This window comes from Doryrhamphus excisus, chromosome 3 (assembly GCF_030265055.1).
Source record: "Doryrhamphus excisus isolate RoL2022-K1 chromosome 3, RoL_Dexc_1.0, whole genome shotgun sequence".
Lineage (NCBI taxonomy): Eukaryota > Metazoa > Chordata > Actinopteri > Syngnathiformes > Syngnathidae > Doryrhamphus > Doryrhamphus excisus.
Window position 1 is genome coordinate 18,227,301 of NC_080468.1, and position 14,126 is coordinate 18,241,426.

Consider the following 14,126-nt stretch of genomic DNA (forward strand, 5'->3'; position numbering starts at 1 on the left):
TACCTTATTAACCTTATCAATATTAAGGTGAATTGTTGGGTTTGTTATATAGTACATATTGACCCAACTGACCCCCGAAATTTATCTTCGTTTGTTGAGTGTTAGTGTCCGATATTTCCGAGGGACGTTGAACGTGCGGGTCGTCCCAAAGCTCCGTGACGTCATTTATTCCGCGTTGGCCTGGACGTGGCACCGAGCGAGCTGCGCCAATTCTGCTGCCGATCTCCGCTCATCTTCCGGAATCACTTGTTTTCCTCTCGCGGGCCTCATCCGGGACACTTTTGTCAAAATGGGTCTGACGATGTCGGTGTTGTTTGCGAAGCTGTTTGGCAAGAAGCAGATGCGGATACTGATGGGTGAGTGCGAGGATACGCCGAGCAGCTAGCTGCTGAGCTAACTTTGCTGTGTGAGCGGTGGCGAACGCGGCTAACGCGGCTAACGCGGCTAACGCGGCTAGCTGCCCTGTGCTAACTGTCAGAAAGATGATTGTGTTGTCTGTGGACGAACACGTTGATTATCTGCTTCTTGTGCGACAGTGGGCCTGGACGCAGCCGGCAAAACTACCATTTTGTACAAACTGAAGCTGGGGGAGATAGTCACCACCATCCCAACCATCGGTATGGGCGAACGGACGTGACCGTATCCGGTCTTTTAACATGTGTAGCTTTGACACTCTGAATCCTCGTGTGAAGGGTTCAACGTGGAGACGGTGGAGTACAAGAACATCTGCTTCACCGTCTGGGATGTGGGCGGTCAGGACAAGATCCGACCCCTGTGGAGACATTACTTCCAGAACACGCAGGTAACGTACACACAGGTCACGTGAGTCTAGCAAGAATAAGAACAGGAAGTGTTCACCCGCAGGGTCTGATCTTTGTGGTGGACAGCAACGACAGGGAGCGTGTGGCCGAGTCGGCGGATGAGCTTTCCAAGATGGTCTGACGCCTGCATTGGGGAAGTCTAAAAGGTATCACCAGAGGAGCCATGTCATGGGTCATGTGATTGCGTCTCCAGATCCAGGAGGACGAGCTGAAGGATGCCGTGCTGCTGGTGTTTGCCAACAAACAGGATCTTCCCAACGCTCTGGACGTCAGCCAACTCACAGAAAAACTGGGCCTGAACAACCTGCGCAGCCGGACCGTACGTATCATCATCATCATCATCATCATCATCACTCTGGTGAAGGCTCGCAAGTCTTAACTCCTCCCGTCTGCCACACGCTCAGTGGCACATGCAGCCCACCTGCGCCACCCAGGGGACGGGTCTGTACGAGGGCCTGGACTGGCTGTCCAACGAGCTGGCCAAACACTAGACCGCCAGACACGGGACCAGGAATGCACCGGGTTGGACGTCGGCGTGATGTCACCACGCCGGGGGCGGAGCTTTTCACAGGACTTTCACAGGAGTTTTTTCTTTTAAATTATAAAGGTGTCAGCTGGAGGCGGCGTCACGGACTCCCATTATCCTCTTTTATTATTATTATGTTATTACGCATGTTTTTACTCCTAAATCTGTGAGTGATGTTCTGGGTAAGGGGCGGGGCTTATGCCAGGTGGTCATTGATCAATGTGATGCAATAAAAGTGTTTTTCTTCAGTAAAGCAACATGTATCATCATCATCATCATCATCACCAAGCAGACCAACAATGAAAAGTTGAAACATTTTATTCAAACATGAAGCTTCAGTTGCACGTGACACACCACACTTCCGGTTGCCGTCCCTACACACTGATTGCTTCCTGTGGGTTGTTCTGACGCTTCACCACAAAAACCTTCTGACCGGAAACCGTCACTGCGTAAACAAAATCATCCAGAACCACTGGGGGGGGGGGGGGCGACAACACGTTAGTAAGTGTGTGTGTGTGTGTGTGTGTCTGAGACGTGTGTGTGTGTTTTACCTGACATGCGTTTGAAGGGCACGTCAGTGGATCCCGACAACCGGAAGCGACTGGCGGTGCGGACCATCTGCATCAGCACACCCGCCGTGTGCTCGTCGTTTTCCAGCTCACCTGAAGACTTGAACACACAACGTCCTGCGTCGTCACCAGCAACACTCGTGACTCCGCCAAGATGGAAGTACGTGTGGCTCACTCACGGCCAGAACCCCGTCCTCGCTGATCACCAGATACCCGAGCTGGTCCGGAATCCGTTCCAGACCCGCAGTCAGGGCCGCCGTGGTCTAGAAGCACACGAGCTTGTTCAACTAGGAGATAAAACCAGGTTTAACAAAAAGCCCCCGAGCCCCGCCAACTCACCATCTTTGCTTTCTTCTCCGTCCTGTTTACGCTTGGTCGCGGGCAGCCATCACTTCCGGCTTGTGTACGCGTGCTTTCACGTGACTGTGAGCGCTTCAAGGCTGTGGGGAAAAGGACAATTTGTCTGACGTGGCGATTTTGATCACACACTTGACCAATATTGGAGTAGACCGGATCAATGTTTGTGATAGCACCGCTCCTTATAACAATTTCTACCGAATCCAAGGCTTACCGGCGACTAAAGCGGCTCTGCTTTTTATCGGGCGGCTTCCCAGCAGCAGGGGGCGCGAGCTCACAGGAAGTGCTGGTCAGCTGACCGTCACATGATCTGCAATTTCAAGCTAGCGAGCAAATTTCCTCCGTGAATTTGAAAAAGTCTCGTCTCATTTTGTCATGGCCGGCCGCGGGAAATTGATCGCTGTTATCGGCGACGAAGACACATGCACCGGATTCTTACTCGGTGGGATCGGCGAACTCAACAAGAACCGAAAGCCCAATTTCCTGGTGGTGGAGAAGGACACGAGCATCACGGAAATCGAGGAGACCTTCAAGTGAGTCCATCTACGTCATTTACCACAATATCATGCATGTTTATCTCCACCATCCGCAGGCACACACATCCTATTGCATAATGCGGTGTTCGTGGTGAACGCCCACTACGCTTGAGTGAACTTAGACGGAATAGTTCAGTGTTCATATTCGAGCGCTAATTTATGACAAACGCCGTGTTCCTCCTCGCCGATATCGGGGGCTAAACAGGTCATGTGACCCGCGGCTGGAGGCTACATGCTGATAGACAACGTGAAACGGCTAACCTAGCTTTCAATGTGTCTCACTGTAAAAACACCATTTATTTCAATTCGTCTTGATGGTGGTGCAAACAATGGCGATGGTGGCGTCCCCTCGGAGACTGGCGCATGCGTACGAACAGCATTCTGGGCAACCTGGACCCGCGAGATGAATTTACCACCGCGTCGTCTAGCTCTTATTTGGTTGAGGTTGTTGTGGAAAAAATTTCTATCATCCTAAGTAGGATAGAGAATGCCTGAAATAAATACATAGCTCTGGCAGTTTTTATTACCTTTGCAAAACAAAGGGGTCAGACAACACACAGTATGCGTGGCGGTCTGTAGGTGTCTGGCCAAGAGTGGCCTCTTGGCGGGAACTTTTATGCTCCATAGCATGCAAATAAATTACATTACAATAGAAAAGAGACATTCTTGTCACTCCCCCGATGCCATCCTCATGTATGGGGGTTAGCCTTCACACCCATTCTTCTGGCACGGTTTGTCACACCCATGCGAGACAACCTCCTAGGGTCAGCCATTTGGTGGGACATCCTGATGTCCCCTTGTCCCATGAAGGTAAAGCTTTGATCAAAGAATGACCTCCTCTGACACTGCCCCGACACTGTCCCTAACCCCAGGTTACAGATAGCCTCCTGCTGTGCCACCATCTTTGAAGGGACAGCAGGATGTGCTCGGATGCAAATGTTGAGGCTCTACAAAAGGCCGTAAAGTAATTCACACAATGTGTAACCTATGTTATACCTGTGAAATATAACATTTTCCATCACAAGGTCTTGCAACGTGATGGTAGATGCTCGTAGATGATCGGTGTGTCTTCTTCCCAGGAGCTTCCTGGCTCGGAACGACATCGGCATCATCCTCATCAATCAGTTCATTGCCGAAATGATCCGTCACGCCATCGACGCCCACATGCAGTCCATCCCGGCCGTGCTGGAGATCCCGTCTAAAGAGCATCCGTACGACGCCTCCAAGGACTCCATTCTGCGGCGGGCCAAGGGCATGTTCTCCGCCGACGACTTTCGATAAATGAGATAAATGCACCTGCTAATGGTATCCAAGTGATGTCTGTCTCCATTTCCCCACTTCCCCACGTGATCGTCGTCTTGTTGGCTTTCCAGGAAGTGAAAAGTTGTCGTGTGACAGTTTGTGTACTTTGATGTGATTTAAGCGATAAAGTCGGATAAATGTCCCCACCGCCATCTTCCGCTCTTCTTTCAAAGCCTCAGTGACGTGTCGTCATGGCAGCGCTTGAGCCGCCATGTTCTTGTTCCGGCACTGCTCTGCCTTAGCACTCAGGGGGCGGAGCCAGCTGATACGGAAGCATAAGCATGGGAACACGCGCCTAGCTAGCCATTGTTGCTAATTTATGCTGACGTTTCACTAAGCTCACTCCAAACGCATCACAAACAACTTTAATCAATTCAACAGGCAAATAACTTCACCCGTAGCCTTGAAATTGTGAAAAAATATATACTGAGTAAAAAGTCGGGGCTAAATATCGCTGGGTATTCAAGCTGCTTCTCTGCTATCAGTCCCAAGCATTAGCCAATGAGCTAGCCGGACGTGATACACGTGGTGTCAGTGATGATGGATCAGGTAGCGCAACATATCCATACGCAATGGAAAGTAGTCCCCTTGTGTTTGAAATGGTCACGTGCACATTCTAGATGAGTCAACGCCAGTGTTGGGCACGTTACTTGAAAAAATTAAAATTAAAAATAAAAGTAAAAATTAGTTATATTACTAGTTACTTCTCCAAAAAAGTAACTGAGTTACTCCACCTTTGACCTCAACGAGGTTAAAGTAGTGTCTGTACTTCCCTTTGGCAAACGCTGTCTTCTCACTAGAGTCCTCCTCACTCGCCATCTCTACGCTGGATCTACTCCTGGCACTTTGGATGTGCTCCAAACACCCGCCCACCCAAGTTCTCTGATTGGCTGAAGACGCAATCTTACTAAACCTTAGCCAATCCTCATGCTTATGTGGTTACCCCCCCCCCACCCGTCACTCTGCAACTGTCACTGCGCTGCAGGTTAGTTTTTAGGCGGCTTCGGTAACGGTGTCGAAAATGGTAACGGCGTTATGCTGACAGAGTAATTAGTTAGATTACCCTTTACTGAAAAAAGTAACGGCGTTACTAACGTGGTTAATTTAAAGGCCGTTATTCCCATCACTGGTGAACACAACTCATCAACTGAAGTTTAAAAATCCAAAACTTGTCAGCTCTTAGAGTTAAGGAGAATGATTCATTTGACATAGCTAAACGGGTTTGGAGTGTTTTTTACACACACAATAGAAGGCTGCTGGAAGGTTGTGTCAACAAAGCAGGACGCACGTTGTTCCCATAAACCGAGAGAGCAAATGTTGACGCCAGGACAACAAGACCTTCTGACAGAAAGCCTGAGCACCACGTGAGCTTGTGACCTTGGACGCTGTGCTATAAAAGACGGACGCCCAGCAAGCCAACATGTCCACTCGTGCTCGTCCAGCCATGAAGACGCTCCACGTGTCCATCATCGTCATCATGTGCGTTTCGGCTCGGCCATCTTGCAGACCGCCTGCTCAGCCTGGGTGAGATGTCACGTATGAGACACGTATGAGACACGTATGAGACATGATGTACTTTGTGTTTAGGTGTGCCGTGAAGGGCAACATGACAAAGTGAGTTTATGCTAACATGCTAACTCTGTCATTCCCATTTGACTTTTTACTTTCATTTTCTTCTACAGCATTCTTGCCTCCAACAACACCTCACACCATTCAACCAACTACACCCAAAACCTCACCTCCACCCTTGCATCCAACCACACCTTCATTACGTCCAACCTCACCTCCACCCTTGCATCCAACCACACCTTCATTACGTCCAACCTCACCTCCACCCTTGCATCCAACCACACCTTCATTACGTCCAACCTCACCTCCACCCTGGCATCCAACCACACCTTCATTACGTCCAACCTCACCTCCACCCTTGCATCCAACCACACCTTCATTACGTCCAACCTCACCTCCACCCTGGCATCCAACCACACCTTCATTACGTCCAACCTCACCTCCACCCTTGCATCCAACCACACCTTCATTACGTCCAACCTCACCTCCACCCTTGCATCCAACCACACCTTCATTACGTCCAACCTCACCTCCACCCTGGCATCCAACCACACCTTCATTACGTCCAACCTCACCTCCACCCTTGCATCCAACCACACCTTCATTACGTCCAACCTCACCTCCACCCTGGCATCCAACCACACCTTCATTACGTCCAACCTCACCTCCACCCTTGCATCCAACCACACCTTCATTACGTCCAACCTCACCTCCACCCTGGCATCCAACCACGCCTTCATTACGTCCAACCTCACCTCCACCCTGGCATCCAACCACACCTTCATTACGTCCAACCTCACCTCCACCCTGGCATCCAACCACACCTTGTTTACAGCCAAGGAGACGTCTGCATCGGACTTCATGTGAGTAAAAACCAACTGTGTGTTTGTTGTGATGTGTTTCCTGTTTGTGTTACAGGAGGTTTCTTCCACCGGCAGACAGGTTAGAGTTCAGAGTCTGGATGTCCTTCCTGAGACTGCTCCCCCGATGTTTAAAAATGATAGTAATATCATGACAGTCCAATTCAAGTAAATGGCTGTGTGATGAATAAACCAGGACATGATCTGTATTTACATTCATGACATTCTGGACTACGTGGTGTCTATGTGAGAAGACCACTTCACATTGTGGTTCCCAGAAACCTGAAGGTATCCACATGAGACACTGTGCTGTCGAGGATAGTGAGGGGGGTCTCTCCTGACGTCCGCTGTCATCTTGTCTTGAGCGGATTCAGGTCCAGATAGTTGTGACCACACCAGAGGACCAGCTGGTCCACCTCCCGTCTGTATGCAGACTCCTCGCCATCCCGGATGAGAGCGATGACTGTCGTGTCGTCTGTAAGTCGTCAGGAGTTTCACGGAAGGGTCCCCTGAGGTGCAGTCATCGGTGAAGAGGGAGAAGAGCAGTGGAGAGAGAACCCACCCCCAGGTGGTCCGGGTGCAGCCTCACACGCTGGCTCCTGTCAGTCAGGAAGCGGGTGATCAGGTGACAGGTGGAGGCTGGCACGGTGAGCTGGGAGAGCTTCAGGTGGAGGATCTCCGGGATGATGATGTTGAACGCCGCGCTCAAGTTTACAAACAGGAAGTCGATGTGATGCAAGATGTCGTGCAGTCCCATCCTGACTGCATCATCCACGACCTGTTTGCCCTGTAGGCACACTGCAGGTGGTCCAGCAGGGGCCTGTGATGTTCTGCAGTTGGCTCAACACCAGTCCCTCAAAGGGTTTGGTGAGCACAGATATCGGAGCCACAGGTCTGTAGTCATTTCATCCTGAGATGGAGGGCTTCCTTGTGGACTGGAATGATGGTGGAGTGTTTGAGGTCGGGGCACTTCTATTGACCATCTGAGTAAAGATGGGGGTCAGTTGGTCAGCAGAATCTCAGGCAGGAGGGGCACACACCATCGGGTACTGGAGCCTTTTTGGTCTTTTGTCTCTGACACTGCTTAGTCAGATCTTCAGTGCAGGGAGGGGGGCAGAGGAAAGGGAAGAGGAGGGGGTCAGGGGCCACACCCGGTGTCGAAGGTGTTAAGGTCAGCAGTCAGTCGGGGGCTTTCCACGGATTGGGGGGTTATTGTCTTTTTACCGCTTTTTTCCTAACTTTAGCTTCCTGTTTGTCTTTTAGCGCCCGTCATCTTCCAACGGGTGTAAGGTATGACCTTCCACCTTTCAGATCACACAGCATTTGTTATTCAAGATGTCTCGCCTGCTGCTAACCAACCCCCCTCCCCTAGCTTATCCACCATGAAGGACTGTCCACTGTCCACCTGCGCCACATCGAACCTTGGCTCCGCCCTACAACATGGTGACGAGAAGGCTGGCCAATCCACAGTCAGCGCAGACGGCTTTGGGCGTAAATGATAGCATGCTTCCAGCTCATCTTCATCATCACCGCAGGCTGGCTCGTTCCAAGTAGTGTTGCCATGGCGATGCTCAGGGACTCCTCCAGCATCGCTATTTATTGACCTTCATTCTTGTGCATGTGTAGTGAGTGGTTGTGTTTGTGGAGTTTGAAGCTTTTTAGCTAGTTGATGCTAAGCTAAAGCATCTGACACCAAAGCAGCTGATGCGAAGCTAAAGCTAAAGCAGCTCACGCCAAGATAAAGCAGCTGATGCTAAGCTAATGCAGCTCACACTAAGCTAAAGCAGCTCACGCAAAGCTAAAGCAGCTGATGCTAATCTAAAGCTGCTGACGCTAAGCTAAAGCTGCTGATGCTAAGCTAAAGCTGCTGATCACTAATCTAAAGCAGCTGATGTTAGCAGATGCAAATCTAAAGCAGTTGATGCTAATCTAAAGCTGCTGACGCTAAGCTAAAGCTGCTGATGCTAAGCTAAAGCTGCTGATGCTAAGCTAAAGCTGCTGATCACTAATCTAAAGCAGCTGATGTTAGCAGATGCAAATCTAAAGCAGTTGATGATAATTTAAAGCAGCTGACGCTAAGATAAAGCTGTTGATGCTAAGCTAAAGCAGCTGACTAAGCTAAAGGAGCTGATGCTAATCTAAAACAGCTGACAATAATGTAACGCTGCTGATGCTAAGCTAGAGCTAAATCAGTTGACACTAATCTAAAGTGGTTGACGCCAAGCTAAACGGCTGATGCTAATCTAAAGCAGATGATGCTAGCAGATGTAAATCTAAAGCAGTTGATGCTAAGCTAAAGCAGCTGACGCTAAGCTAAAGCTGCTGATGCTAAGCTAAAGCAGCTGACACTAAGCTAAAGATGCGCTAGCTGGTCTGGAAAGTCTTCATTCAATGACAGCACAATAACACAACTTCTATCACGTGATTTTTATACACACTATAGGCTGTGTGTAGTGTATTATGTTATACATACTTATGTTGTGTGTGTGTGTGTGTTATTGGTTATAGTGTTTAGTTGACACAAATAAGAACGTCAGTACCATTTTTTTACTTTTGTATTTGTAATACTATAATATTACATATGTATGTCATTAAATGAATAATAGCGCTATGAGTAAAGTAGTTGTATATATTTGCAGTATAGAAAAGGCCACTAGGTGGTAGCAACGGCCCAAGTGTTATTTAGTCAGTTTCCGACACGAAGAAGAACCATCTAGAAAGTCACCAACTAGAGCAGAGCCTGACCTATGGTGCATATCTGTCTGGCTTTTATAAAGTAATGCTGTATAATCCTCATGAGTTAAGCTGTTTAGAACATTAGAAACCAAAACGAGGCAGGAATGACACTCTAAGGCGTCAAAAGGCCGGCGTCCACCTTGCATAGAAAACTGCACTGAGCCGATCTACATGCACAGCTCTAGACGGAGGCTCGCTGTATTGTTTTGATAGAGGAACATTCCCTCGCCGTCAGGAACGGTTCACATTCCCAAAGGTTGGTTTGACTTGTGTTGTTTATGTGACGTCTTTATCCTCCTTAATGTCAAACTCTGTCCCGTTGGGCACACGTTGGATCGCTCATACCGGCCGTGCTGCTCGCTAACACGGGCTAACGTCTGCAGCACAGCTGGCTAGCTCGCCAGCTAATTGCCAAAAATACCACCGTTGATTCTCGTTTTAACTTTCATTTAAGCTCTTGCCATTCAGGCTCTTGTTTAATATTGCAAACGATGCATAAAATAAGTATTTGTTGTCCTGACGTGATCATTTTACATTTTGGTGTTGGCTAATGTAACCGAAACGTAACGTCATCAGTGACGTCACCAACAAGATCATTCTACTTGTACTGGTTTCTGTCAGTGGAAATAATATCTGGTAGTAAGAACAATAGTAGTGTGTTTGTCATATGTCCGCGCCTTCAAACTTCACCTTGAACAGCCAGTCTAATAGCGTAGCGACCTTTGCCTTTGGAGAGGTAGTGTTTCCATGCAAGTGCGTATACAATGTTGACTTTGTCTACCTGGACGTGTCTTTCTTCATTACAAAGTCGGTGGTCTGACAAGACTTACAAAGTGACGTCAATCATCCAGGACAAAATGTCTTTGGCGTTGCTGTTGGAGTGCAATGCGGGTTCCCGTCCAGTAGAGGGCGGTGTATCATCACAAAGCGGCAAATTCAAAGTCAGGAACATTTCGGCTCTTTTTCGAGAGTCGGATTTTGGCTCCCAAGCGGAGTGGCCAATGAACCTAGCGTGTTTTTGGAATGGGGGAGGAAACCGGAGTCCCCGGAGAAAAGCCACCCATGCACGGGGAGAACATGCGTCCTCGTATTTTCGTTGTCTGGAATACAAGACAGACAGAATACTTTTATGAATCCCTTTGGAATTCCCTCAGGGACACTGGCGTCTCCACTGTTGGAAAGAAATACATAGAATCAAGTATAAAGGAATATAAGATGAAATATAAAAATGGAAGATAAAGGTAGACACCGAAGGCGTATATTGTTTAAGAAGAAGCTGGGAAGGAAACCGACATGTTTGTGGCAGAAATGTCCTCCAGGATGTTTGGCGTGAAAAGTTGGTGTTTAGTCGGCAGTGTTTTGGTTTATGTCCAGCCATCTTCCATGGCTTGTCTTTACCAAGTATTGGGGTGAAGTATGCGTGTCCTGTTGTCCAGAAGGCATGGAGGAGCAGCAGTCGCCCGCGGCCAACACGGACAACAGCAGCCAGAGAAATGGAGAAGAGGTACCAAACGTGTCGCAGTCTTGCTCAGCCTTTTGTCTTCATTCAGGCGCCTGAGATCTTTGTCATTTTTGCATCTCAGAAGACGAGGCGTAGCAGCTGGACCAAGGGGCGGAAGCGGAAGAAGCCCATGAAGGACCGGAACGCCCCCAAGGCGCCACTGACGGGCTACGTCCGCTTCATGAACGACCGGCGGGAGCAGCTGCGGGCCGAGCGTCCCGACGTGCCCTTCCCGGAGATCACCAGGATGCTGGGCAACGAGTGGAGCAAGCTGCCCCCGGAGGAGAAGCAGCAATACCTGGACGAGGCGGAGCGCGACAAGGAGCGCTACATGAGGGAGCTGGAGAAGTACCAGAAGACGGAGGCCTACAAACACTTCACCAGGAAGGTCCAGGACAAGCAGAAGGGGAAGCGGCACAGAGGAGGTGAACTCCCGACTTCCAACGTGTGCATTCTTCACACGCACCATATCGTCACACGCACCATATCTTCACACGCACCATATCGTCACACGCACCATATCTTCACACGCACCATATCGTCACACGCACCATATCGTCACACGCACCATATCTTCACACGCACCATATCTTCACACGCACCATATCTTCACACGCACCATATCGTCACACGCACCATATCGTCACACGCACCATATCGTCACACGCACCATATCGTCACACGCACGGGCGCCTCACATTCAACAATGTTTGACATCATCTGCTGTCCTCTTTTCTTCTCTCCTTCCTGGGCAGATGTTGGCAGCCAGGCGGCCAGTGAGGTTCTCCATGAGGTGGGAGCGCCTCCTCCTGTCCTACTCCTTCCGAGGTGCCGTCAGCATGTCGGAGATAAATGTTGTCTCTCTTGTGTGTTGCTTGCATCACCAGAAGGATGCGGAGGGGAAGGACAGAAGCGTCTTTGACATTCCCATCTTCACAGAGGAGTTCCTCAACCACAGCAAAGGTCAGCAGCTCATTCACATAACACAATCCTGCTCGCAACAAACGCCCTCTTCCTCCTCTTCCTCCACAGCTCGCGAGGCCGAGATGCGACAGTTGCGCAAGACCAACATGGAGTACGAGGAGCGCAACGCTGCTCTCCAGAAGCATGTGGAGAGCATGCGTGGCGCCGTGGAGCGGCTGGAGGGCGACGTGATGCAAGAGAGGGGACGTAACGGCCTCCTCCACCAGCACCTGGACACCCTACGTCAGGCACTCGCCGCCAGCTTCTCCTCCGTGCCTCTGCCAGGTGAACAGCCGCACTCGCCTGCTTCCGTCATCACATCCACACGTATGGAAGTACGCATATGTAGGTACCGTCACATCCACACGTATGGAAGTACGCATATGTAGGTACCGTCACATCCACACGTATGGAAGTACGCATATGTAGGTACCGTCACATCTACACGTATGGAAGTACGCATATGTAGGTACCGTCACATCCACACGTATGGAAGTACGCATATGTAGGTACCGTCACATCCACACGTATGGAAGTACGCATATGTAGGTACCGTCACATCCACACGTATGGAAGTACACGTGTAAGTACCGTCACATCCACACATATGGAAGTACGCATATGTAGGTACCGTCACATCTACACGTATGGAAGTACGCATATGTAGGTACCGTCACATCCACACGTATGGAAGTACACGTGTAAGTACTGTCACATCCACACGTATGGAAGTACGCATATGTAGGTACCGTCACATCTACAGGTATGGAAGTACACGTGTAAGTACCGTCACATCTACACGTATGGAAGTACACATATATAGGTACCGTCGCATCTACACACATGTAAGTACACATACTGTATGTAGGTACCGTCACGTCTACACATATGTAGGTACCGTCACGTCTACACGTATGCAAGTACACATGGTACACGTATATAATGGTGGGCATACTCTCTACGTTTGTGGCCCAGGAAGTGGAGAGATGGCCACGCTGGACAGCATCGACGCCTACATGAAGAAGCTGCACAGCATCATAGTCAGCAGCCCACAAGAACACGAGAACCTCATCAACACTGTGAGAGACCTGGTCAACCGCTTGGACAGGTAATGCACAGCCAGGTGGCGCTATATCCCGTCATGTAAGACTGTTGTACTCCATGGGAAGGCGGAAGAAAGTCATCTCTGGAAAAGGCATAATGATAGCAACAGGTAGCGGTAATCTGGAATAAAAAGCGAGTACACCAAGTATCCAGACAAGAAATACATGGCATCCTGCCTTGGCGGAGGTATTAGCAGATCAATGTCAAATGACTTCCCATCACCTCTTGTCCTCTGTCAGATAATCGGGGCGGGTCCCATCAGAGAAGGAGAGAAGCACGCCAGCCCTCAGCCGTCACTGCCGCCCTCCCTCGAAAACACTTTCAGTACCTGCAAAGGTGGTGGTGGTGGTGGTGATGATGATGATGATGTAGCTCCTTGGTTATTTATTTCTTTTTCATACGTAGTACCTTATTGATCTAGCTCAGGGGTCAGCAACCCGCGGCTCCAGAGCCGCATGTGGCTCTCCAGCCTCTTTGTTGCGGCTCCCTTTGCAATGCTTGAATATTTTTTAGCACCCGTGTGGTGAAAATGCACGTCTTTGTTATGAGTTTACAAAAATCCAACTTTGTGTGAGACCATGAATGCATCCTGACTGAGTTCTGACTGGTGACTGAATGAGCAGACAGGATGCTATCCAGTTCTCTCTGACAGGTTAACATGAAGGGAAATGAGTAATACTTTGAGTTATTTGAGTTATTAATTATTATTAATGAGTTATTTGACGATTCTAAAAAATAAATTAGAGCTCATTTAAAAACAAAAGTTTATCTCCAGTACTAGCAAGAGTACTCCAACTCGTCTTTTTTTTCCCCTCCAATGTTGTTTTAAACATACAACGTTTTGCGGCTCCAGGCTATTTTTCTTTAGTGGGCAAGTGGGTGAAATGGCTCTTTTCATAGTAAAGGTTGCCGACCCCTGATCTAGCTGCATGCACAGGAAACAATAATTGGTATCATCCATCTCCTTTTTCAATAAAGTCTACATGAGCACAAGATATCTTCTTCCTTTACGTCACTCCTGCTCATCTTCCTGTACTCCACCACAACACCCGACCTCACTTAGCCTGACGCCACATTTGTTTCCCATTCCTGAAGTCCCTAAAGACCCGCCCCACTATTTGGGAAGCAGAGACTTAAGCTAACGCCATTGAAGACATGACCGTCATACAATGAGTGGACAGCCCACTAAAGCAGCCGTGACCAGCTGTGGACTGTTCTTCCTGTTGAGTCACCATGATGTGGCTTCCTGTTTTCAATCATCCTTTTTTCCTTACCCTTCCTT

At 49.1% G+C, this 14,126-nt stretch overlaps 5 protein-coding genes across 11 annotated transcripts; 4 read left to right on the forward strand and 1 right to left on the reverse strand.

Annotated features, from left to right (window-relative positions):
• Positions 1-141: 141 nt before the first annotated feature.
• LOC131126562 (ADP-ribosylation factor 5) lies at positions 142-1,605 on the forward strand. Its single transcript, XM_058069234.1, has 6 exons — positions 142-356; positions 537-617; positions 693-802; positions 865-936; positions 1,015-1,140; positions 1,226-1,605. The coding sequence occupies exons 1-6, from the start codon at positions 290-292 to the stop codon at positions 1,310-1,312; spliced, it is 543 nt and encodes a 180-aa protein (XP_057925217.1). The 5' UTR covers positions 142-289; the 3' UTR covers positions 1,313-1,605.
• Positions 1,606-1,647: 42 nt separating this feature from the next.
• Positions 1,648-2,712, reverse strand: lamtor4 (late endosomal/lysosomal adaptor, MAPK and MTOR activator 4). The gene is made up of 5 exons (XM_058069236.1): positions 2,488-2,712; positions 2,256-2,356; positions 2,096-2,179; positions 1,899-2,016; positions 1,648-1,819 (listed from the first exon to the last, which is right to left on the reverse strand). Exons 2-5 carry the CDS (start codon positions 2,256-2,258, stop codon positions 1,722-1,724), a joined length of 303 nt encoding a protein of 100 aa, XP_057925219.1. The 5' UTR covers positions 2,259-2,356; positions 2,488-2,712; the 3' UTR covers positions 1,648-1,721.
• atp6v1f (ATPase H+ transporting V1 subunit F) lies at positions 1,929-4,271 on the forward strand. Its single transcript, XM_058069235.1, has 2 exons — positions 1,929-2,806; positions 3,889-4,271. Exons 1-2 carry the CDS (start codon positions 2,649-2,651, stop codon positions 4,088-4,090), a joined length of 360 nt encoding a protein of 119 aa, XP_057925218.1. The 5' UTR covers positions 1,929-2,648; the 3' UTR covers positions 4,091-4,271.
• Positions 4,272-5,291: 1,020 nt separating this feature from the next.
• Positions 5,292-9,149, forward strand: LOC131126394 (uncharacterized). 2 transcript variants are annotated; one of them, XM_058068867.1, is made up of 5 exons: positions 5,292-5,635; positions 5,699-5,725; positions 5,794-6,543; positions 7,804-7,830; positions 7,913-9,149. In XM_058068867.1, the coding sequence occupies exons 1-5, from the start codon at positions 5,532-5,534 to the stop codon at positions 8,037-8,039; spliced, it is 1,035 nt and encodes a 344-aa protein (XP_057924850.1). In that variant the 5' UTR covers positions 5,292-5,531; the 3' UTR covers positions 8,040-9,149. The 2 variants fall into 2 exon arrangements, with proteins under 2 accessions (XP_057924850.1, XP_057924851.1); XM_058068868.1 differs by lacking the exon at positions 5,699-5,725 and having other exon boundaries at positions 7,913-9,044.
• A 144-nt stretch (positions 9,150-9,293) lies between these two features.
• Positions 9,294-13,837, forward strand: hmg20a (high mobility group 20A). Of its 6 annotated transcripts, none has more exons than XM_058068874.1 (8): positions 9,296-9,532; positions 10,716-10,780; positions 10,860-11,202; positions 11,533-11,570; positions 11,668-11,740; positions 11,810-12,025; positions 12,716-12,848; positions 13,084-13,837. In XM_058068874.1, exons 2-8 carry the CDS (start codon positions 10,718-10,720, stop codon positions 13,085-13,087), a joined length of 870 nt encoding a protein of 289 aa, XP_057924857.1. In that variant the 5' UTR covers positions 9,296-9,532; positions 10,716-10,717; the 3' UTR covers positions 13,088-13,837. The 6 variants fall into 6 exon arrangements, with proteins under 6 accessions (XP_057924856.1, XP_057924857.1, XP_057924854.1 ...); XM_058068871.1 differs by having other exon boundaries at positions 9,301-9,532; positions 10,651-10,780; positions 11,665-11,740; XM_058068872.1 differs by having other exon boundaries at positions 9,301-9,532; positions 10,692-10,780; positions 11,665-11,740.
• Positions 13,838-14,126: the final 289 nt, after the last annotated feature.

What these genes read in the sequence shown, in the direction of transcription:
- LOC131126562 (XM_058069234.1), top strand. Translation starts at nt 290, where the DNA reads ATGGGTCTGACGATGTCGGTGTTGTTTGCGAAGCTGTTTGGCAAGAAG. An exon ending in GCAGATGCGGATACTGATGG is followed by an intron (nt 357 to 536) that starts GTGAGTGCGAGG and finishes CTTGTGCGACAG; the next exon opens with TGGGCCTGGACGCAGCCGGC. An exon ending in CGGATGAGCTTTCCAAGATG is followed by an intron (nt 937 to 1,014) that starts GTCTGACGCCTG and finishes TTGCGTCTCCAG; the next exon opens with ATCCAGGAGGACGAGCTGAA.
- lamtor4 (XM_058069236.1), bottom strand. An exon ending in GCGAGGACGGGGTTCTGGCC is followed by an intron (nt 2,017 to 2,095) that starts GTGAGTGAGCCA and finishes TGTGTGTTCAAG; the next exon opens with TCTTCAGGTGAGCTGGAAAA. An exon ending in GCCCTTCAAACGCATGTCAG is followed by an intron (nt 1,820 to 1,898) that starts GTAAAACACACA and finishes CCCCCCCCCCAG; the next exon opens with TGGTTCTGGATGATTTTGTT.
- atp6v1f (XM_058069235.1), top strand. Translation starts at nt 2,649, where the DNA reads ATGGCCGGCCGCGGGAAATTGATCGCTGTTATCGGCGACGAAGACACA. An exon ending in GAAATCGAGGAGACCTTCAA is followed by an intron (nt 2,807 to 3,888) that starts GTGAGTCCATCT and finishes TCTTCTTCCCAG; the next exon opens with GAGCTTCCTGGCTCGGAACG.
- LOC131126394 (XM_058068867.1), top strand. Translation starts at nt 5,532, where the DNA reads ATGTCCACTCGTGCTCGTCCAGCCATGAAGACGCTCCACGTGTCCATC. An exon ending in GTGAAGGGCAACATGACAAA is followed by an intron (nt 5,726 to 5,793) that starts GTGAGTTTATGC and finishes TTTCTTCTACAG; the next exon opens with CATTCTTGCCTCCAACAACA. An exon ending in CATCTTCCAACGGGTGTAAG is followed by an intron (nt 7,831 to 7,912) that starts GTATGACCTTCC and finishes CCCCTCCCCTAG; the next exon opens with CTTATCCACCATGAAGGACT.
- hmg20a (XM_058068873.1), top strand. Translation starts at nt 10,718, where the DNA reads ATGGAGGAGCAGCAGTCGCCCGCGGCCAACACGGACAACAGCAGCCAG. An exon ending in GTTCCTCAACCACAGCAAAG is followed by an intron (nt 11,741 to 11,809) that starts GTCAGCAGCTCA and finishes CTTCCTCCACAG; the next exon opens with CTCGCGAGGCCGAGATGCGA. An exon ending in CTCCTCCGTGCCTCTGCCAG is followed by an intron (nt 12,026 to 12,715) that starts GTGAACAGCCGC and finishes TTTGTGGCCCAG; the next exon opens with GAAGTGGAGAGATGGCCACG.